Here is a 24,766-nt window from a genome sequence, read left to right as displayed (position 1 = left end):
ATTTGCAAAACTTGTATTTTTGTTGAAAGGTGAAGGAGGTATTTTCTGGTTTCCTGTTTGATCAATGAGCTGTCACATCTCTGGTTGTGCATATGATACTTGACAAAGAAAAACCCATCCTTTCCATCTGTATCTGAATTTGTGGGCCTAGAAATGACAGCTGATTGCATATTTGATAATATATCTCGTGTTTCAGAAACTCGACTTTGGACTATCAATGATTTCCTGTTCCACAGTCAGTTAGATAATGTCAACATGTTTAAAATACTGCGATATTGTCAACGTAGCCAAATTTCCAGGAAGGTAGGGTATTTCCATAAACTGTTGTTTTTTTTTTCCCTAAAAAATATAATAGCTGTCAGAGAGATGTGAGAACTTTATAGGAATAGTTTTCTGGTCACCCACTTCTGTTGTAACACATGAGCCGCGCCATGAGAAAACCAACATAATGGCTTTGCGACCAGCATGGATCCAGACCAGCCTGCGCATCTGCACAGTCTTGTCAGGATCCATGCTGTTCGCTTTCAGAGCCTATAGCAATTAGAGAAACTATTAGCGAACAGCATGGATCCTGACCAGACTGCTCGGATGCGCAGGCTGGTCTGGATCCATGCTGGTCGCAAACCCACTATGTTGGTTTTCTCATGGCACGGCTCACATCTTGATAATGTCACGTACACTGTTTGTGCTAGTCCTGACTGAACTGAGAGGGTGTGGGTTAGATCCCTGGCACACTGTATGTTCTGCATGACAATTTGACAGGCGACTGCCTGGAGTCACTCGTCTTCCTCCTTTGAATCATGTGGATATGTTGTGAGTTACTTGCAGAAACTTGTCACAGAATACAACACAGGTTAGGCTAATTAACAACTATAGTATAACTGAAATACTGTCGAAAAATGATATGAAGCTTTACCAATCAAATTTTAGCTTGCATTGTCTTTTTTGAACATTAAAAGTCATTGTGTATATTACAGATAAAGTAGTAACAAGTGATCATTTCAAATTAGAAATAATGTCTCCCACACCACTGTGGTGGGAGACATATTGATTTACTCCCGTCTGTTTGTGTGTCCGTCCGTCAGTCTGTCACAAATCTTGTCTGCGCTCTAAGTCGAACATTTCTCATCCGATCTTCACCAAACTTGAACAAAGTGTGTTTGCCAATAAGTCCTTGGCCAAGTTCGATAACTAGCCAAATTGGCCCAGGCACTTCGGAATAATGGCCCTTGAATTACCGAAAATACTGATGCCAGTGATACATGTCTTGGTGCATGGTTGACTCAGGTACATAAAGGAGAAGAAATGCCAGTCTAGATGACTAGGCAGATGTGGGAGACATGCGCTTTTCTCAAAAGCAGCTGTAGTTCAAAATTGTATTAGATTTCTAATAACTTTGTTATCACTTTGTGTCTGTTTGCAGTTACATGGATTTGTTGAAAAATACAGACCAGAGATAGTTATTTCCAGTAAGTTTTCCATAATTATGTCTTCCCATATGTGATATTTTAAGGAGATTATATTTAGTTTGTATTGACTGTCTGTTTGTCTGTTGCAAGTTTTTTTTAACTGTGAATCTACTGATTGTGTTGCAACCATTGACCAATTTAGTACATTATAATTAATTTACAGAGAACCAAGACTAGAACAGTGGCTGAGTGGTTAGGGTCTCTGACTTTGAATCAGTGGTTAGGGTCTCTGACTTTGAATCAGTGGTTAGGGTCTCTGACTTTGAATCAGTGGTTAGGGTCTCTGACTTTGAATCAGTGGTTAGGGTCTCTGACTTTGAATCAGTGGTTAGGGTCTCTGTCTTTGAATCATAGGTTAGGATCTCTGACTTTGAATCAGTGGTTAGGGTCTCTGACTTTGAATCAGTGGTTAGGGTCTCTGACTTTGAATCAGTGGTTAGGGTCTCTGACTTTGAATCAGTGGTTAGGGTCTCTGTCTTTGAATCAATGGTTAGGGTCTCTGACTTTGAATCAGTGGTTAGGGTCTCTGACTTTGAATCAGTGGTTAGGGTCTCTGTCTTTGAATCAGTGGTTAGGGTCTCTGTCTTTGAATCAATGGTTAGGGTCTCTGACTTTGAATCAGTGGTTAGGGTCTCTGACTTTGAATCAGTGGTTAGGGTCTCTGTCTTTGAATCAGTGGTTAGGGTCTCTGACTTTGAATCACTTTTCCCTCTAATCTGGCTAGCGGGTGGTCTGTAGTTCTAGTCCAGGTGCTCGCTGATATGTGAAATAATGTGTGATGGGGCACCATGGCCACTTGGGCCAGAGGCCTTCTTGCATCATTAAACCAGGAAAGTCACCATACGACGTAAATATGTCAGTGTGACCTGTAGCCTAGATAAACATACAGTTATGTATCCTTCCATTTTTTTTAGAGGTTAAAAGTGAAATATTTATTTAACATGTTACAAGCAGTAGTTTTCACATGTAAATTTTCAGGTGAGAAAGAGAAGAAACAGGAAACAAGCACATCAAGCCTGAGTAGTTTTCTCAAGTCTCTTAGTGGGAAAGGAAATGATACAGAGAAAGGTATGTCATAGGCTGTCAGTTCTTCTGTTTATTTAGTTATATGTTTTGTGGTTTATATTGTTGACAAATGTTGGTTTTTAACGCCTTTGATCTATCCTTGATTTTCAAATTTTTCTTAATAGATGGATTTAAATTATGCAGGAAAATGATATTTGAGCCGTGCCATGAGAAAACCAACATAGTGGCTTTGCGACCAGCAGGGATCCAGACCAGCCTGCGCATCCGCGCAGTCTGGTCAGGATCCATGTTGTTCACTAACGGTTTCTCTAATTGCAATAGGCTTTAAAAGCGAACTACATGGATCCTGACCAGACTGCACAGATGTGCAGGCTGGTCTGGATCCATGCTGGTCGCAAAGCCACTATGTTGGTTTTCGCATGGCACAGCTCATTTGACAATGTCATACCTCATTTGCCTATTTTTAGCTGGTCCATAAAACTTACATGGGTTGGTACATTTTATGTATTACAGATTATTCCCTTTATAGATTACAACCATTGTTTCCAATAAAGAGATTCGTCCCCATTTTGAAAAATTACATCCTTTCTCCCAAATTTTGTTGGAGGAAAAATTGAAATAAAATGTCAGTCAGATAATTGCATTAAAAAGCTAAGAATGTTTTTTTAGGGGTGGCGGAGGGGAGGGGGGGTGGTACTTCTAGATTAAAGGTTTATAATGTTTCAGAAAGCTGATATTTTCAGGGTTAGTCAGTGAAAAATTTCTGTACTCATTTTGTTGTACATTGTCTATAAAATGCTTAGTAGGAGAATAAAGTAATGAAAAACAGGTATTAGATTATAGGTGTTGCACAGGTGGCAGAAATACTTACATTAGTCCCTTATTGACATATAAAGCACTGACAGTAGACAGATTGTCTAGTAAACAACATCCTTGATTTATTTGTGTGTTTGTAGAGACAGGTATACAGTGAGACTATGTCTCCCACCATACAGTGGTGTGGGAGACATATTGATTTACTTCTGTCTGTCACAAACCTTGTCCGCACTCTTTTAGTCGAACATTTCTCATCCGATCTTCACCAAACTTGAACAAAATGTGTTTGCCAATAAGTCCTCGACCAAGTTCAATAACTAGCCAAATCGGCCCAGGCACTTCGGAATAATGGCCCTTGAACATAATTACCGATACAGAGTTGTAGGCCGGATACTCCAACATGTGAATACCAATATGGCCGCAAACAATATACAAAGACAATAGGGCTCTCGCCAGTGGGCGACATGAGCGAAATAGGCGCTTTGGAACTTAAAACTTCCCTCAAATCTAACCTCAAAGCGAAATGCAAGTCGCCCGATTTTCTTTGATATCCGCACTCGCTAATTAACACTACCCGGACTGTTGACAATTTGCACAGTGTCAAAATGAGAGTTGAGTACACAAACACACGCCGATAGCATAATTTAAGCTCCGTCTACTTCAGGTACTTGCAAGATTTTTCGAGAAGTGTGAAAGCGAATCAAATTATCCGATACACTACAGTCAATTGTGTTCAGCCAATCAGCGCCGCGGTTACGTCTTTGACCCTTTGTGTTTGTCAGCATGTTTGAGGGCAAAAAAATGTTTTAGAAAGAAATTGCTGATTAACCATGCGATTAATTGGAATATTGTACACATTCTTTGTTATCTATGGTAAAAGAACAACATGTAATGAATTAACTAAGTTAAATTGACTTCCATCGATGAATTGATTTGGATATGTATTTCTAGTTTACACAGTTTACTTTCAGTTTTATTTGAGTGAGATACTGTTCACCGATATGGTCGGTGACTCGGTGTAATATTAATAATAAACACTTTCATCCTGCATTCATACAAAACAGTTATAACCAAAAATCGGTGGGTTAGATTTGCAGTATCGGCTTGAATTTTTGAAAACAACTTTTTTCAGAATTTTATAATGAAACAATAACCACTGTATGGGAAATGATGTAACTTAAGACAATGAATGGTCACGTCAATGCTATTTATCTAGAAACAAGAAAATTAAAGCCATCTTTCAAATCACTCAACAGCGTTGAGGTAGAAAAAATCTTCCTACTTCTCCCTAAAGTCTCCCCACTTCTCCCTAAATCAGCTTGAGGGAGAAGTGACTTCTCCCAAAAAATTAGACCTAGCTAGATCCCTGGACAGACTTACTATTCAGATGATTAGGCAGTTGTGGGAGACATGTGCTTTTCTCAAAAGCACCTCTAGTACTCATTTTGTTTTTAAACATTTTCAGCAAGTGCGTTTGATATCCCATTTTTCACCATATCCTCCACTAGGGATGCATGTTTGTGATTGTATCAGAAATGATACGTCCTTAAAACTTGAGAAAAATCAGTAAATTAGATTTAAACTTATTAAACTCAACTTCTGATTATTAAATGTATAGTTTCAGAGCCAGCAGAAAGTGTTGAAGAGAAGAGTGATTTTGTAATGAGCTCCCCATTGATGCACATTGAAAGTTTTCTACTGGCCCTGACCAACGCTGATAAAGATGGAAGGATAGTGATCAGTAAACAAAGTAAGTATTATAATTATCTGTTATTGGAAGGTTACAGTTGAGTTATCTCCCTTTGTGGTCTTATTGCCAGAACACTCATCAACAATGTCCTGTTGAGATTTTTTTCTTAGCTGTTAACTTCCGTCAAAAAGTAATGTTGCTGCAAATTGTGACAGCAACTAAATCCAACTTACTGTAAAATCATTTAATTTCGTGGGCATGAAATTTCATGGTTTTGGTCAAAATGGCAATTTGGTGGGGATACGAATTTGTGGATTTCAACTTTTGAACATAAAATGAATGGGAATTTTACTGGTTCGTTGGGATTAAATTTCGTGGATTGACTCAATCATGAAATCTACAAAAATTAGTCCCCCACGAATATTAATGATTTCACAGTATTGCCCTATTTCACCATCAAGCATTGAAAAAGTTGAGCAGACTGTCTCATCTGACCTCTTTTGTGAGCCTTTAATATAACGATTTCTTTAGTCAGTTTTTATCTATTTTTAGAACTGTTCAGTCAGTGCAGTATAAAGTTCCTGTTGTTGAACCCTGCGGTTCATTTTGCAAGCGTAGTACAGGAAGCAAGGGCTGTCGTTGTTGCCGGAGGAACTATGCAACCTGTAAGGTTTTTATACTTATATCCATCTCTTATATATAAATGATACTTGATATACAGAAAAATATTTTAGTGTCACTAAAAAAAAAAAGAGTTTTATTATGCTTGCCCATGCATGAAATAATGCTCTGAGGGGTGTGGGGACTTCCTCCCCCATCAAAAGCTTGAAAAGTTGCAATACGACCAAAATTACATTGATCTGACACCAAACCCAACGAAAAAAACAACAAAAAGTAAAAAGTTCACTTGGGAAGATATTTTCTTGATTAAGGATTTCTTATTTGTTGTTTTGCTGCGTTTGGACCCTAAACGTCACAGCATCTCACATGTTTGAACTTTATCATGAGACCTTGTAGCCTGGTTTGTTATAGCTTGCTTCTTAAAGAATGGAGGTTTAAAGTGTTAATGGAACATAGACTTCAGACTACAAGGGAAATAATTTTTTGAAAAACACTTGGTATACAAGTTGTTTCATGTAGTTATTTAAGAACTCGTGCCTGGTTAGATATTTATGGCTCCTTCGGAGACAAGTTGGTATTTTGTTTTGCGTGTTTCTCAGTCTGTCTGTCAATCCATTTGTTGGTAGACCATTCCATTTCCAAGCAATATATACAGAATGCTTGGTTTCAGTAGTGGAATTTAGTAAGTCAAGGTCGCAGTGACCTTGAGACTAAAACTGGTTTTCACTCTAGCTAAATAATGCTCAGGCCAACATTCATTAAACATCATAGGATGATTGCCTGTATAGTCACAACACTACATTAGCCCTATTGTTTTGGGAGTTAATAGGTCAAGAGGTAAAGAAGGCTGAAAACATTTTTTTGCTTAATAAATAAAGAATGCTTTTGCCTTCAGTCAGTAAATCACCCTTTGTCTTTTGTTGGTGAAAGGTCAAGGTTACAGAGACCCCTAAACTAGAAATATTGTCAGCTCAGTAATTAAAATATGCTTTGACTGTCGATCTTCAGGATTACTGGATTACCACTGTTATTTTAGATTTGGTCAAAGGTCAAGGTCATATTATATAAAAAGTTACATATCCACTTCTGTCAGATGAACCATAATGGTAGGGAGGGCATATGTGTTTTACACTTAGGTCTTGTTTATATATAATTTCATGTGATATATTTTGAAAATATTGTATTTACTCCACAGATCTCTGAGTTTAAGGACCAGTTGTTCCATGCTGCTGGAGTCCAGCCAGAGAGAATTCTTGAGTATTCCTGTGGTAGGTATTTATACAGTTTGCTTTGTCATGCAACTGTGAAATGTTTTTTTGTGTATTCCATTTTTGCCAGTAAAAGTAAAATTGTTAAATGTGCCATGCCATGAGAAAACCAACATAGTGGGTGTGCGACCAGCATGGATCCAGACCAGCCTGCGCATCCACGCAGTCTGGTCAGGATCCATGCTGTTCGCTAATGGTTTCTCTAATTGCAGTAGGCTTTAAAAGCGAACAGCATGGATCCTGACCAGACTGCGCGGATGCGCAGGCTGGTCGGGATCCATGCTGGTCGCACACCCACTATGTTGGTTTTCTCATGGCACGGCTCAAATGTATGTATTGATTAGGTGAAGTGATTACATCAGTATCACATTAATGAAATATAAATTACAGTAAAAGCAGTAATTTTCGCTGGGGACGAATTTTCGAAGATTTTGTGGTTGAATCAGTCTTTGAAATCAAATTCCATGGAACATTCCTGTTCATTTTATGTTCAAATCTAGGACACCAGAGTTAAAAAAGAAAAACTTTAATAAGACTTCTTTTCATTAACGGCCAGATGGATCTTCCTCAAATTTGGTCTGTATCAGGTCCTTTCCCAATTTTGTTTAAATGGGAAAGCTTGGTTCCTTTTACAGTTGCTGGAGCTAAAAATAAGAATACCTTTAAACAGCTTCTTGACATGAACTGCTGGATGGAACTTCATCAGATTTTATGTGTAGCAATATTATAAGGTCTTCTCTCAAATTTGTTCAAATGGGGGACTTGACCCTTCTACTGCTAGAGCATAAAATAGAAATACCTTTAAATGTCTTCTACTTGCAAACCGCTTGATGGAACTTCAGTTAACTTGTTTTGTTACATCATTTTAAGGTCCTCCCAAATTTGTTCAAAGGGGGAGCTTGGCTGCTTTGAGGGGCCACTAGAGCTTAAGAAATACCTATAAAGGACTTCACATGAACTGCTGGATGCATCTTCATCAAACTTTGTCTGTAGCATTATTATAAGGTCCTTCCCCCACCCCACCCCAACCCAATCTTACGTAAATGGAGGCACTAGGCCACTTTGAGGGGCATCTAGAGGTAGAATGGAGACCTTCCAAAATACCACACCTAATTGTTAAAGACATAAGAACACTTAGTGTTTGAAGAGTAAATCACCTGTCACACTTATTCATGTAATAAACTTCTACTGCCCCTGGAACTTTCGACACCTTGTGCATATTATAGTCCTCTTCAAAAGATCTAAAGCCTGTTTAAGCTTTGAAATTCAAGCCATTGTTGCCATCTTGTTTTGGTAAAGATTTTTTCTTAAGGTTCACTTTTCTTGACAACTATATGAGCTGTAGCAGTAAAATTTGTTCATCAAAACATTTTTTTTTTCATCATCAAGCATTTGAGAGATGAGCATAGGCACATGTAAAAGATGCTCTTGTTGATATGATGTGCTTTTCCCAGTAACAAAACAAAATGATAAAATATGTGTCATCTTTTCAAACTAATAAAACCTATTTGTGGCATTATCCCTGCTGCTTTTCTCACTAACATGTTTTTTTTCCAACATGACACGTATAATATGTTCAGTACATGATACATTCTGTCTTTCTTACCTTTAAAGGGAAGTAAGCCATGAGGTCTTAAATTCTTAATCAGTAAAGTGGTATGATACTGCCTTCAAAGGGAAGTAAGCCGTGAGGTCATAATGAGTAAAATAGCAGAATTACCCTCAAAGGGAAGTAAATCTTGTGGGCTTAGGAAACGTTTTGTAAATCTGCATAAAGCTAAAACAAATAGTGCAAATTAAATGTTTTTAGCTCATCTGATTTTTTGAAAAAAAAAAAAAATGATGAGTTATTGTCATCACTTGATCGGCGTCGGCGTTGCCTGGTTAAGTTTTATGTTTAGGTCAGCTTTTTTCATAAACTATCAAAGCTATTGCTTTAAAACTTGCAACACTTGTTCACCATCAATAGCTGACTCTGTACAGCAAGAAACATAACTCCATCCTGCTTTTTGCAAGAATTATGGTCCCTTTTGCACTTAGAAAATATCAGATTTCTGGGAAAATGTCAGATTTCTTGGTTAAGTTTTGGGTTTAGATCAACTTTTCTCCTTAATGATTAAAGCTATTGCTTTAAAACTTGGGAGTAGTTACTCGCCATTAAAAGCTGAGTCTGCACAGCTAGTACCATAACTCTACATTGCTTTTTGCAAGAATTATGACCCCTTTTGGACTTAGAAAATCAGCTTTCTTGGTTAAGTTTTGTGTTTAGGTCAGCTTTCCTCCTAAAGTATCAAAGCTATTGCTTTAAAAAGTGCAACACTTGTTCACCATCAAAAGCTGACTCTGTACAGCAAGAAACATAATTCCATTCTGTTTTTGCAAGAATTATGGCCCCTTTTGGACTTAGAAAATATCATAAAAACACACAGGCAGAACAATATTTTTCTATTATACAGAGACAAAAAAATCAGAGGAGCATCTGCACCTGCCGGGCGGTGCTCTTTTTTTTAGAGTTTTCTTGGCTAGTTCAGTAGGTTTAGTCCAAGATTTTTAAGATACCTCAGTTCATCCCCAACCTCCTATTCATGTATAGTTGATACTTTCTTACTGAGAAAAGATGATATAAAGGTAAATAATCTATGAATACTGGCTAGATTATTTGACCAATATTTGTTACAGAAGTACTGTTAAAAGAAAAATTCTTAAGACCAAAGAAAACAGTCATTCCTAGGGATCAAGAGGTCATGTACTCAATGTACTCAATCTGTTCTAAGCCAGAAAGTTTCAGCACTAACTATTGGCAGGTTGGTTGGTAAGAACAAAGAGTTCAGGTTGAAGGTCTTTTCTTCAGCTGATGCAGTATGTATACAAATAGCCTAGTTTAGGTGCTAGTGTCCTGTGCACTTTAAAACAAAAATTATGTCGCAACATATTTTCAAATGCATGCTTCACACATGACAGTAAAGTGGCTCTTCCCTGTCTTCATAAACTAAAGGAAGTGACAAGTCTACATCAACCTTATTAAAAGCCTCAATGAATTCTTTGTGCTAGAGGACAAAAAGGACAAAAAAGTACTTTAAAGGCTTGAAATGGAGATATATAATGACACATTTGTGTAAAATAGAGGTTAGGAAGTGTTGCACTATTTTTGTAGGGAGGATGGGTTGGTGTTGAGTATGGGCCTAATGCATTTATTTCGTTGTCTCTTGGGGATCAAATTTGGGACCTCTCATTTCCAGGTCTTGTACACTACCTTCCGGTAAAGGTGTTCGAGAATTATGAATGGTTGAAATTGATTGAAAGGTGAATGTAATGTATATCTTATTTTCAAGGTCATGTGATACCAGGTGAGCAGCTGTTGCCTTTAGCTGTCAGCACAGGACCGACTGGAGTTCAGCTTGACTTCACATATACAAACAGAAATAAAACAAGTCTGGTAAGTTTTTACAAGCAGAAAAAGTGTAGTGTAGAATACCAGTCCCTGACTTCATAACTCCTACAGTTTTCAAGACAGATAAAAATTATCTAAAGGAAGTTAGCAAGACATATCTTGCACTATGGTTTAGGAACAGTGGCAGTTCAAAATTGTACTAGTATGTCATTGGGGAGATAATTTCAAAATTAATTTGCTTGTTTCAGGTTTACATAAAAAAAAAACCTGTCAAGTCCGTCATTTTGCACTTTGCTGTAAAGAGAATATATTAATGGTCATGTTTAAAGGTATACAGTAGTGAGATTTAGAACTATAGAGAACTTAATAATATAGATGGAAATATTTTCAATTTTTATCTTTGAGAGTTTTATGACAGTCTGTTGAAAAAAGCTGGAGGATGCGTTGTTCGTTAGTTGTTAAAAAATTCCAATTCATTGGTATTGTTGATACTTTTTTCTGAATCCTGACAGTGTATTATTTAAAAAAATCCCAGTTTGACCACAAGCATTTTCCCACTGAAACCTAGGAAAAGCCCTTTATCAGTCTGTATAACACCATAACACCACCTCCCTGTACGAAATATAAGTCCTTTTTTGCTGCAAAGAACATGATGGTTTATGGAGCTAAAATGAATTCCATCCAGTCATCCTTTTATCATTTACTGAATGAACATCAACATCATGTGAAGTTTTAATTCAGAAAAGGGGCCATAACTCTGACAAAAAAAGTCCAGTTTTAAACAGAATCGTCCTTGACTTGTATCCTCATTCTATGTATATTTCATTATTAGCTCGACTATTCGAAGAATAGTCTAGATATTCTATTCACCCTGGCATCGGCGTCGGCGTCACACCTTGGTTAAGTTTTTGCATGCAAGTACATACAGCTATCATTTAAAGGCATATAGCTTTGAAACTTATTTATTCTTATTCTAGGTCAATTACCAACCTCACTGGGTCAAGTTCCATAACTCTAACATGTATTTTGAGCAAATTATGCCCCCTTTTGGACTTAGAAAATTCTGGTTAAAGTTTTACATGCAAGTTACTATCTCCAAAACTAATGCAGATATTGATTTGAAACTTCACATGTGTCTTCGGGGTTATAAAACTAGTTAATAGCACCAAGCCCCATAACTCTGACCTTCATTTTGACCAAATTATGCCCCCTTTTGGACTTAGAAAATTCTGGTTAAAGTTTTGCGGGCAAGTACATACAGCTATTACTAAAAGGCATATAGATTGGAAACTTATTTTTTCTTTTTCTAGATCAATTACCTACCTCACTGGGTCAAGTCCCATAACTCTGACATGTATTTTGGCCAAATTATGCCCCCTTTTGGACATAGAAAACCCTGGTTAAAGTTTTACATGCAAGTTACTATCTCCAAAACTAATGCAGATATTGAATTGAAACTTCACATGTGTCTTCGGGGTTATAAAACTAGTCGATAGCACCAAGTCCCATAACTCTGACCTTCATTTTGGCCAAATTATGCCCCCTTTTGGACTTAGAAAATTCTGGTTAAAGTTTTGCGTGCAAGTACATACAGCTATTACTAAAAGGCATATAGATTGGAAACTTATTTTTTCTTTTTCTAGGTCAATTACCTACCTCCTTGGGTCAAGTCCCATAACTCTGACATGTATTTTGGCCAAATTATGCCCCCTTTTGGACTTAGAAAACCCTGGTTAAAGTTTTACATGCAAGTTACTATGTCCAAAACTAATGCAGATATTAAATTGAAACTTCACATGTGTCCTTGGGGTTATAAAACTAGTTGATAGAATCAAGTCCCATAACTTTGACTTGTATTTTGGGCAAATAAAGCCCCGTTTTGGACTTAGAAAATTCTGGTTAAAGTTTTGCGTGCAAGTACCGTAGATACCCGTGTATAATGCGCACCCGTGTATAATGCGCACCCCCGATCTTAGTCCAAGATCCTGGGAAAAAAAAAAAAAAAAAAAAAAAAATTTGGTTAATTTTGAGGTGGATGGAAAACGAAAGTAGAGTTTACATCGACACCGGTAATAAATTTTATCTCCACGGCGGAGAGCAGCATCGGTCTCACGGTACTAACGGTACTATCGATTTTTGTTTTCTCGAAAATAAAACCAGTAAATTATTGTTATATTTGTTGTTTTACCTTTTTTAATTCACTATTTTGAATAAATAAATAGCAACTGATTCAATATTTCGGAATGGTATCTTTCAAAATGACATGAGCTTCTCAATTTAAACTGATAACAAAAGGTGTGATAGTCTTTTTGTCACGATCATAAAGCCAGTAATTACCGGCAATCAACGTGTCACCTCGTGTCAATTATGTTGTTCACAGTTTGATCTCGGTTAAAGATAATTCTCGATCTTTAATTAGTAACATAATTTTTGTGATTTATAAACATTTCTTTCGTCAAAATACTTTTAAATTTATATGAAATTAATTTTGTTTGAAAGAAAAATAAACAATTCGATCTTTTACGGAACGTTACGGCAATCTTAGATTTTAGCGGAGACAGTAAGCGCGGGGAGTAGTTTCCCTTTACCAAAATGGCGAACATCGGTAACAAACTTGTTTTGAAGTTGGAAAATTGTCTATACCTGTGTATTATGCGCACCCACGATTCGGGGGTGGTCCCGGGGGTCAAAAAACTGCGCATTATACATGGGTATCTACGGTACATACAGCTATTACCAAAAGGCATATAGCTTTGAAACTTATTTATTCTTTTTCAAGGTCAATTACAAACCTCACTGGGTCAAGTTACATAACATGTATTTTGAGCAGATTATGCCCCCTTTTGGACTTAGAAAATTCTGGTTAAAGTTTACATGCAAGTTACTATTTCCAAAACTAATGCAGATATTGAATTGAAACTTAACATGTTTCTTCAGGGCTATAAAACTAGTTGATAGCATCAAGTCCCATAACTCTGATATGCATTTTGGTCAAATCATGTCCCTTTCGAACTTAAAACTCTTGATATTAAACATTTTGGGTAATAATTTCCTGCTTCTGTGACAATATTTCGAATAGTCGAGCTTGGCTGTCTTACGGACAGCTCTTGTTTTTTAGCTCACCTGAGCAATGCTTAGGTGAGTTTTTCTGATCGCTCGATGTCTGGCGTCTGTCGTCCGTCGTCTGTCAACATTTAGCTTGTGTATGCGATAGAGGCTGTATTTTTCAATTAATCTTCATGAATATTGGTCAGAATGATAACCTTGATGAAATCTAGGCCGAGTTCGAAAATGGGTCATCTCGGGTCAAAAACTAGGTCACTAGGTCAAATCAAAGAAAAACCTTGTGTATGCGATAGAGGCTGTATTTTTCATTTAATCTTTCTGAATATTGGTCAGAATGATAACTTTGATGAATTCTAGGCAGAGTTCGAAAATGGGTCATCTCGGGTCAAAAACTAGGTCACTAGGTCAAATCAAAGAAAAACCTTGTGTATGCGATAGAGGCGGTATTTTTCAATTAATCTTCATGAATATTGGTCAGAATGATAACCTTGATGAAAGCTAAGCCGAGTTCGAAAATGGGTCATCTCGGGTCAAAAACTAGGTCACTAGGTCAAATCAAAGAAAAACCTTGTGTATGTGATAGAGGCTGTATTTTTCATTTAATCTTCATGAATATTGGTCAGAATGATAACCTTGATGAAATCTAGGCCGAGTTTGAAAATGGGTCATCTCGGGTCAAAAACTAGGTCACTAGGTCAAATCAAAGAAAGACCTTGTGTATGCGATAGAGGCTGTATTTTTAGCTCGACTATTCGAAGAATAGTCTAGCTATTCTACTCACCCTGGCGTCGGCGTCGGCGTCGGCGTCACACCTTGGTTAAGTTTTTGCATGCAAGTACATACAGCCATCAATTAAAGGCATATAGCTTTGAAACTTATTTTTTCTTTTTCTAGGTCAATTACCAACCTCTCTGGGTCAAGTCCCATAACTCTGACATGTATTTTGAGCAAATTATGCCCCCTGTTGGACTTAGAATTTTACATGCAAGTTACTATCTCCAAAATTAATGCAGGTATTGATTTGAAACTTCACATGTGTCTTCGGGGTTATAAAACTAGTTGATAGCAGCAAGTCCCATAACTCTGACTTTCATTTTGGCCAAATTATGCCCCCTTTTGGACTTAGAAAATTCTGGTTAAAGTTTTGCGTGCAAGTACATACAGCTATTTCTAAAAGGCATATAGATTTGAAACTTATTTTTTCTTTTTCTAGATCAATTTCCAACCTCACTGGGTCAAGACCCATAACTCTGACATGTATTTTGAGCAAATTATGCCCCCTTTTAGACTTAGAAAATTTTGGTTAAAATTTTACATGCAAGTTACTATCTCCAAAACTAATGCAGATATTGATTTGAAACTTCACATGTGTCTTCGGGGTTATAAATCTAGTTGATAGCAGCAAGTCCCATAACTCTGACCTTCATTTTGGCCAAATTATGCCCCCTTTTGGACTTAGAAAATTCTGGTTAAAGTTTTGCGTGCAAGTACATACAGCTATTTCTAAAAGGCTTATAGATTTGAAACTTACTTTTTCTTTTTCTAGATCAATTACCAACCTCACTGGGTCAAGTCCCATAACTCTGACATGTTTTTTGAGCAAATTATGCCCCCTTTTAGACTTAGAAAATTTTGGTTAAAGTTTTACATGCAAGTTATTATCTCCAAAACCAATGCAGATATTGATTTGAAACTTCACATGTGTCTTCGGGGTTATAAATCTAGTTGACAACAGCAAGTCCCATAACTCTGACCTTCATTTTGGCCAAATTATGTCCCCTTTTGGACTTAGCAAATTCTGGTTAAAGTTTTGCGTGCAAGTACATACAGCTATTACTAAAAGGCATATAGATTTGAAACTTATTTTTTCTTTTTCTAGATCAATTACTAACCTCACTGGATCAAGTCCCATAACTCTGGCATGTATTTTGGGCAAATTATGCCCCCTTTTGGACTTTGAAAATTCTTGTTAAAGTTTTACATGCAAGTTTCTATCTCCAAAACTAATGCAGATATTGAATTGAAACTTCACATGTGCCTTCGGGGTTATAAAACTAGTTGATAGCAGCAAGTCCCATAACTGATATGCATTTTGGTCAAATTATTCCCCCTTTTGAACTTAAAACTCTTTTGATATTTAACCTTTTTTGGTAATACTTTCCTGCTTCTGGGACAATATTTCGAATAGTCGAGCTTGGCTGTCTTACGGACAGCTCTTGTTCAATTGATCTTCATGAATTTTGGTCAGAATGATTGCCTTGATGAAATCTTGGCCGAGTTCGAAAATGGGTCATCTGGGGTCAAAAACTAGGTCACTAGGTCAAATCAAAGAAAAACCTTGTGTATGCGATAGAGGCGGTATTTTTCAATTTATCTTCAAGAATTTTGCTCAGAATGATTACCTTGATGAAATCTAGGCCGAGTTCGAAAATGGGTCATCTGGGTTCAAAAACTAGGTCACTAGGTCATATCATGTAAAAACCTTGTGTGTATGCGATAGAGGCTGTATTTTTCAATTGATCTTCATGAATTTTGGTCAGAATGATACCCTTGATGAAATTTAGACCAAGTTCGAAAATGGGTCATCTGGGATCAAAAACTAGGTCACTAGGTCAAATCAAAGAAAAACCTTGTGTATGCAATAGAGGCGGTATTTTTCAACTGATCTTCATTAAATTTAGCCAGAATGATTACCTTGATAAAATCTAGTCCGAGTTGGAAAATGGGTCATCTGGGGCCAAAACCTAGGTCACTAGGTCAAATTGAAGAAAAACATTGTGTATGCAATAGAGGACGTATTTTTCAATTGATCTTCATGAAATTTGGTCAGAGTGATTGCGTTGATGAAATCTAGGTCGATTTTGAATATGGGTTATCTGAGGTCAAAAACTAGGTCACTAGGTCAAATTAAAGAAAAATCTTGTGTATGCGATAGAGACTGTTTTTTTTCAATTGATTTTTATGAAATTCGGTCAGGTTGATTGCCTTAATGAAATCAAGGTCGAATTTGAATATGGGTCATCTGAGGTCAAAAACTAGGTCACTTGGTCAAATCAAAGAAAAAACTTATGTATGTGATAGAGGCTGTATTTTTCAGTTGATCTTCATGAATTTTGATCAGAATGATTGCCTTGATAAGATCTAGGTCGAGTTTAAACATGGGTCATCTAGGGTCAAAAACTAGGTCATATCTAAGAAAATGCTTGTTTTATTGCAAGAGACCAATTTTTTGGTCCAATCTTAATGAAAATTGGTCGGAATATTTGTTTCCATGAAATCACTAGGTCAAACATGTTTTACACTGTTACGGAGTGTTTCTTAGGTGAGCGACCTAGGGCCATCTTGGCCCTCTTGTATATAAAATCATCTCGATCCACCCATCTATTCTGTCATTACAGACTGCCCTACTTTGTTATCCAATCAGAGGGCAAAGTTTTTAAAAATATTTGAAAAATATATCACATAAAATACGTTTTGCTTATTTTATGGCATAAAATATGTCACGTATTTTCTCTCGATAGTGCGAGGAACGTGACGTCATCGACCATAACACAGAGGCGGGATTTATGCAAATAAGCAGGTTATGGAAATTAGTTGATCAAGTACAGATAGTTCAAAGCAAAAACACAAACACAGAAATGAACTTTATTCAGCAGTGCACGGCTAAATATCCAGTGAAAACTGAAAAGAACGGCTGAACTAGTATATATCAAATGTAGTTTGAATAAATGTCCGTCACTCTATCGAATTCGTTTGAAATAATCAACTAGACTGAAAAAGTGTTTAGCCCCAATTTAATGTCAACCTACAATAAGCAGTTCCACCAGAAGTTCACAAAATACAAGTACAGTCACGTAACAAATGAAATTTCTAGTTAAATTTCCATCACAAATTTTTTACTGGTGTGTGTAACTATCATGACTTTCTGAACACCTGCTGGTACGTTCACAGTTAATACAGATTCACTTTCATTTGGTATTCTGTTTTCGAGTTTTCCGGTTTCAACACACTTGAGAATCTAATGTTGTTCGAAATTCCGCGCATTTGGGATCGTCCGTTTTAAACAAATTTACATGCATCAATTTCTCTGTACGTAAATAACGTTGAATTCCTGCTGCATTATTTTGCAAAGTTGCTGGCGGGTAGGTTTCACTGTTCTTATGCTTAATTTCACAAATAAAGCGTTAAAGCCAAAAGTCCATTTCCAGGTAAGACTGAAAGTTTCCGATATCTAGAGGAATTGGAAAGCCCGGCTCCGACACAGTTTCTGGTTGCAGGTTGCGATTATCGGCCCATTCTTTCCACACATTTATCGCCCATATATTACTTCGAGTCGTGTTGCCAGGAACAGCGTTCCGCTGCTTGTTCTTATCTACTGTAGACAGCGGCTTCTGAAATCTACCTGCAAAGAGAAAAGAATATTTCTTTAATTTTAACTGCCACAAACACGGCACGTGAAAGGGTTTGTGGTAAATTCATTGTCATTCCGATTGTTATCTATTTTAAGTTTCATGAAATTCTACCAACTGGCTACTGAGAAATGGCAGCGGTCGTGGATTTTTCATTAAATCAACGGCAATAACTCTAAGTAAAAATGACTAAAGAAAATCGCAGTATATTATTCAATATTTTAAGTTTCATGAAATTCTACCTGCACGTTACTGAGAAATGACAGCAGACAGACGGAAGTACACATGCTTTCATTAAATCAAGGGCAGTAACTCTTAAGGAAAATTGACCAATCCAATAAAAAAAATGATGGGCATCATTGCAGTATGTTGGTCCATATTTATTTTAAGTTTCATAAAATTCTACCAGCTAGTTTCCGAGAAATGACTGCAGACGGAAGGACGCACGGAGGGGCGCACGGACGGACAATGTACGCCATTTTAATACCCCCTTCCTTCCATCGGCGGGAGATAATGAAACATTACAAATAAAAGCAAAAATATTGCTAGAATTTCTAGCTCTACGACCTGTTACCAAAAAGCACTAAGTAAAAATTGAAGAAAAAAATACATACTGTTGCACACTTCTGCTGGGGTGTTCTCTTTGTTTTCTGCTTGATTACTAGTATCATTCTTGGCGTCGTAGAGTTGTTGCGTGTCGACAGTAAGGAGCTGCGAAACAGTAACATCATTTTGACAAAACGGAATATAAAAGTAGTCATCGTTCAGGAAATCTAACTGATTATCCAGCTCAGTTTTGTGTTCTGTTGAAACTGTCTTTTCTGCCATATTTTAGTTACTTTCGACACGTGCATATACATGTAATACCATTCACGAATTAACACTGTAAAAAATGAACCCTGGCTATTGGTATTTGGTTGACGTTTCAAGACAACTTTTTCCTCTCTGGACCTGTCAATCAAAATTCTTATGGGCGGACGTTTATCACTTCAAAGCATACGCCGACATGGCGTACGTGACTTTTTGCACAGGCAAACTGTAAATCAGTTATTGGTCATATCAAATTTTATAGAACTTATTGCTGCGCTCCGCTACGCTACGCTTGCAATAAATTCCATAAAATTTGATATTTGACCAATAACTAATACGTAAATTTTCAGTGAACACCCCTTTTGCTAATAAGTTGTGCTGCCCAAATTGAATAATGGACCAGTCCATCTTAGAAATTTAACAGGGTGAAGGTTAATACAATGTAGTATGCACTTATCTGGAGATTCTGCATAATATATATTCATAATTTGCAAACATGTCAGATATTCACTGTTTGAGGGAATAATATTATGCAATGTGTCAATAACTTCACCCTGTTCACATTCTATTTTTAAGTTCTTGTATATTTAGCAGCCAGTTGTGATAAATATAAATTAGACACACTCCCCCAGAAAGTCTGGCAAAACTCAGTGTTGGTACAGTTACACTTAATGTACTTGAATGCACTTGATTCAGTACAAATAGACCTGCACATACTCACACCAGATTCAGTACAAACAGACCTGCATATACTCACATCATGTCATTAATTATGTGGGTGATAATGCAGTCTGTTGTCATTGGGGGTTTGTTAGTGCACATATGTTAGGCTTATAATTGTTCTACATTAACACAGATTTGTTGTATTTATGATATCTGAAGGTTGGCATAATATGTGGATATAGTGACATTCATTGTTTGTCTTTTAACAACTTCTCATGAACCGCTCAATGTACCTTCTGTAGCATGAGTATGAGGTCCTCAGAATCTGCTAGAGCTACAAATAGAAAATGACCCGCCCGCTTAGCTCAGTAGGTAGAGCGTCGGTCTACGGATCGCGGGGTCGCGAGTTCGATCCTCGGGCGGGGCGCATGTTCTCCGTGACTATTTGATAAACGACATTGTGTCTGAAATCATTAGTCCTCCACCTCTGATTCATGTGGGGAAGTTGGCAGTTACTTGCGGAGAACAGGTTTGTACTGGTACAGAATCCAGGAAAATGGTTAGGTTAACTGCCCGCCGTTACATGACTGAAATACTGTTGAAAAACGGCGTTAAACCCAAAACAAACAAACAAACAAACAAAAAGAAATGTCTTTAATTATAAATTTTTCTCAATGGATCATCCCCAGTATGGAGGTTTTATTGTATACCTACATAAATTCTGTAAAATAATCTGCTTGTATTTCACAGTTGAATATGAACAGGCAGAAAAAAATCCATATTGTACCTTTTAAATTTCATATTATATGCTGCCAGACTACTTTCATTAATATGCATGACCTGACACAGTTCTATAAATAGCACACATAAAAAACTTCAAGAGGTATATAATAAAATGCAAGGTCGGATCACACTCGGCGTCTGCGCACCTCGTGAGATCCGATCTGGCAAAAAAAAACAACACTACAGCATCCCAGATTGAGCTGCTGTTATATTAACCCTATAATATGGTCCTCTCCCAAATTTATTCAAGTGGGGGAACATGTACCCTGTTTCAGGGTTACTAGAGCTGAAAAAATACCTGTAAACAGCTTCTCATGAACCTCTTCATCAAACTTTTTCTGTATCACCATGATAAGGTAATCTCCCAAATTCATTCAAATGGGGATGTTTGGCCCCTTTGTAGTGGCTGCTAGAATTAAAAGCAGCTAGAATTAAAAATAGAAAAAAGCTTGAAATGTCTTCTGCTGATAAACCACTTGCTGGATCTTCATCAAACTTGGTGTGCAGCATCATTGTAAGGTCCACATCCAAAATTATTCAAATGTGAGCACTTTTAAGGGATTACTAGAGCTGAAAATAGAAAAACATTTGGATGACTTCTTATCATGATTATCTTGATGGATCTTCATTAATCTTTACCCTGCTAAATTTCTAAAATGGACTTGTCCATCATTCAATTTGGGCAGTACCATTTATTACTTGAAGGGGTGTTCAATGAAAAATTACTGACTGAATAGCGAACAGTGCAGACCAAGAGCAGCCTGCACCCTCCGTGCAGGCCGATCTTGGTCTGCACTGGTCGCAAAGTCAGAATCACTTGCCGCCAGCAGGCTAAAGGTTAAACATGGTCTGTATTATCATTGCTTTGGTTCTGCTTGGCTCATTTTAGGGGATGTCTTGCTTTTATTAAACACAAGTGCTACCATTTTTAGCTTTCTTCTTTTCGAGGAAAAAATAGAGCTATTGCACTCGCCCCAGCGTTGCTGTTGCTGTTGGTTGAAGTTTTTAAAAAAGTAAAATATCTCTGTTACTATCAAAGCTTTTGACTTTAAACTTAAAGTAGTTATTTACTATCAAAATGGACACCAGGAGAAATGATTCCCATAACTCTTGATTTGAATTTTGAGTTATGCCTCTTTTTAACTTAGAATTAACCGGTGACATTTTTAAGACTTGCACTGAGAAAAGTCCAGCACTGAGAAACGCTAGTAGAAAGAATCCTCGGAACTCTGATTATATATTTGATTAAGTTAAGCCCCTTTTACTGGCAAAGCTCTAATTCAGAGTCAAGCACTGAGAACAGTGGAGCATGCTATCTTACAGACAGCTCTTGTTGACTTAATGTGTCATACATGTGTTCAAGGTCAAATTGTCATGGTCAGGTGAGTCACTTGTTTTGTAAACTAGAGGTTATGTGAAATAGGGTGCAAATATATGATGACATTTCTGAACTATGCTCCACTTATGTGTTACAGATGGAAGTAATATTCCCTTCAGGCTATAAAAAGAGAATATATACTATAACTTAAATATTTATGTGCATAATATAAGAGGGGTGTTCAGTAAATAGGTGTGTGCAGTTAAGTACAGCAGGATACTAACATCAACTGTAACATTTCAGCTAGTGGCTTTACTTTTTTCAACGAAAAAAAGGACGTATTATGTGATTGCGCGTTTGTCCGCCCGTCTGTTCGTCATATTTCAACTTTTTGGCATAGTGGTAGATGGCAGTAAGATAATGTGCAGGGCACCACAGCACATGAACCAGTTTGGTGGGTCAAAGGTCAAGGTCACAAATGGAGCTCAAAGGTCAAATTTGTCCTTCATATTTCATGTCTGCAGCAAATATTGATAACCATTCAAGATATTTTCCTCAGTATTGGCATATAGGTAGGTGGCAATGAGATGATGTGCAGAGCACATGAACCAGGTCTAAAGGTCAAAAGTCAAGGTTACAGTAAGGTCAGCTTTGTCATCATTATAGTTTGTGACCAGAACATAACTTTCCTCGGGCGGGGCGTGTGTTCTCCGTGACTATTTGATAAACGACATTGTGTCTGAAATCATTAGTCCTCCACCTCTGATTCATGTGGGGAAGTTAGCAGTTACTTACGGAGAACAGGTTTGTACTGGTACAGAATCCAGGAACACTGGTTAGGTTAACTGCCCGCCGTTACATAACTGAAATACTGTTGAAAAACGGCGTTAAACCCAAAACAAACAAACAAAAGAACATAACTTGATAACCATTTAAGGTTGGCATATAGGTAGGTGGCAATGAGACGATGTGCATAGTGCATGAACTTGGTCTGTAGGAGGTCAGAGGTCAAGTTCATAAATTGATTTCGAATCTGTCTTTGTGTATTGTATCTGGAGCACAACTTAAAAATTATTCAAGTTGTTGACTTTAAACTCAGAATAAAGGTGGGCAATGATGAAGTGTCTTGAGGAGTGTGACAATCAACATTACTTACCCCCCCCCCCCCCCACACACACACAAACAAAAATCTCTTTCAGTTTCTTGTTTCTGAGTAACCCCTTACCCACTCTTCAACTGCAGACGTTTATTGTCCTGCTTTGCAGCTCTTGTTATAATAGCCTGATCAAGGTGCTGTTATAATAACCCTATCTTATCTACCTGCATCAGTTAAATGTAATATTTACGTTAACAAAAATATAGTTAATATTCTTATTCTCAAAAGATATTTAGTTTTTCAGTAGCATTTCAGTTTTGCAGTAAAATTATAAATTTATTGAGTTAAAACAGTTATCAAAGTGATCAACCTAGGAGACTACGGTTAACAAAGTCGACATCATGAAGATGTCACTGATGTGGGTCAGGGTGCCTACCTTTTGATTAAAAAAGGAAAAAGAAATATAATGCAAGTTAAAGGAAAATTGAGTATTTTTAACAACCCTCCTACAATGATCATACCTCTGACTGAAATGCTTTCATTCCTGATGTTGTTCTCAATACTAACCTTGAATCCAGCCTTGGAAATAGGTGGATAAACTTCTGGATTTCTGGGTCAGTGCACAGCACAAACAAAGTTTTTTACTCCATTATTATTATACAGAGTGATATGGAGAGCTACTTGTACTGTCTGGATCCAGATATGATGCACTCTCTCAGTATATCTCTGTTCACTCATGTCAGGTTATCAGTGTCTGCTGCATATCTTTTTAGCTCACTTGAACTTTCTTCAGAGTGAGCTATTTGTTTTGGTGGGTTGTCCTTCATCAGCCTTTTTACTAACATATCTTCTCTGAAACTACTGGCCAGAATTACGTCAAACTTGGTCAGTAGCATCCTAGCATGGACCTCTGTTAAATTTCTTTAAATGGTTTACCTGGGCCCCTTTTAGAAACAGAAAAACCTTTAAATAACTTCTCTTGAACCACTTGATTAATCTTCATCAAACTTGGTTTGTAGCATCATTATAAGGTCCTCTCTAAATTTTTGCGGTCACATTTTGTCTGTCATCCGTCCGTTCACAATTTCATGTGAACACTATAGGACCACATTTTGCAATCAACTTTAATCAAACTTGCACACAACTTGAATTGGCATAATATCTTGGTTCCTTTCGAAAACTGGCCATGGGTTCCAGAGTTATGGCCCCTTAAAGGGCCAAAATTTGCTATTTTGTCTTTTGCAGCCATATAGAGACTTCATTTATGGTTTGATTTGATACAGACTTGCAAAATATCATTAGCAACAATATATCTTGGATTCCTTAATGAATCCGTCAGATCCAGTTACATGTTCCGGAGTTACGACACCTTATTGACCCCTGAAAGAGCAAAAATTTGTTGATTTTTACCTTGTGAACACGATAGAAGGGACAATTTAAATTCCATTTTAACCACAATTACACACAACTTAAGTCACAATAAGATCTCGATTCCTTTCAAAAACCGGCCCTTTCAGCCTTATAGAGGTTTCATTTATTTTTAGCTCATCTGATTTTTTGAAAAAAAATGATGAGTTATTGTCATCACTTGAGCGGTTGTCGGCGTCGGCGTCGGCGTCGGCGTCGGCGTCTGCGTCGGCGTTGCCTGGTTAAGTTTTATGTTTAGGTCAGCTTTTCTCCTAAACTATCAAAGCTATTGCTTTGAAACTTGGAATACTTGTTCACCATCATAAGCTGACCCTGTATAGCAAGAAACATAACTCCATCTTGATTTTTGCAAGATTTATGGCCCCTTTTGTACTTAGAAAATATCAGATTTCTTGGTTAAGTTTTATGTTTAGGTCAACTTTTCTCCTAAACTATCAAAGCTATTGATTTGAAACTTGGAATACTTGTTCACCATCATAAGCTGACCCTGTACATTAAGAAACATAACTCCATCTTGCTTTTTGCAAGAATTATTGCCCCTTTTGGACTTAGAAAATCAGTTTTCTTGGTTAAGTTTTATGTTTAGGTCAGCTTTTCTCCTAAAACTGTCAAAGCATTGCTTTAAAACTTGCAACACTTGTTCACCATCATAAGTTGACCCTGTACAGCAAGAGACATAACTCCATCCTGCTTTTTGCAAGATTTATGGCCCTTTTTGGACTTAGAAAATGTCAGATTTCTTGGTTAAGTTTTATGTTTAGGTCAACTTTTTCTCTTAAACTATCAAAGCTATTGCTTTGAAACTTTCAACACTTGTTCACCATCATAAGCTGACCCTGTACAGCAAGCAACATAACTCCATCCTGCTTTTTGCAATAATTATTGCCCCTTTTGGACTTAGAAAATCATTTT

At 37.1% G+C, this 24,766-nt stretch overlaps 2 protein-coding genes across 8 annotated transcripts in view; one reads left to right on the top strand and one right to left on the bottom strand.

Annotated features, from left to right (window-relative positions):
* Positions 1-24,766, top strand: part of LOC123557786 (ATP-dependent DNA helicase DDX11-like) — an 80,930-nt gene that overhangs the window by 19,858 nt on the left and 36,306 nt on the right. For all 7 annotated transcript variants that reach the window (XR_008371096.1, XM_053544148.1, XM_053544144.1 and 4 more), the window contains exons 15-21: positions 197-303; positions 1,424-1,469; positions 2,448-2,537; positions 4,930-5,061; positions 5,554-5,666; positions 6,818-6,890; positions 10,223-10,326. Coding sequence is in view for 6 of the 7 variants with exons in the window: in XM_053544148.1 (XP_053400123.1) it covers positions 197-303; positions 1,424-1,469; positions 2,448-2,537; positions 4,930-5,061; positions 5,554-5,666; positions 6,818-6,890; positions 10,223-10,326 (665 nt within the window). In the remaining variant the exon portion in view is untranslated. The remainder of the gene's footprint in view (positions 1-196; positions 304-1,423; positions 1,470-2,447; positions 2,538-4,929; positions 5,062-5,553; positions 5,667-6,817; positions 6,891-10,222; positions 10,327-24,766) is intronic.
* Positions 16,981-19,526, bottom strand: LOC123557785 (uncharacterized). The gene is made up of 2 exons (XM_045349471.2): positions 18,371-19,526; positions 16,981-17,749 (listed from the first exon to the last, which is right to left on the bottom strand). Exons 1-2 carry the CDS (start codon positions 18,582-18,584, stop codon positions 17,532-17,534), a joined length of 432 nt encoding a protein of 143 aa, XP_045205406.1. The 5' UTR covers positions 18,585-19,526; the 3' UTR covers positions 16,981-17,531.

Source organism: Mercenaria mercenaria, chromosome 5 (assembly GCF_021730395.1).
Source record: "Mercenaria mercenaria strain notata chromosome 5, MADL_Memer_1, whole genome shotgun sequence".
Classification (NCBI taxonomy): domain Eukaryota; kingdom Metazoa; phylum Mollusca; class Bivalvia; order Venerida; family Veneridae; genus Mercenaria; species Mercenaria mercenaria.
This window is presented reverse-complemented; position numbering and strand designations above follow the sequence as displayed.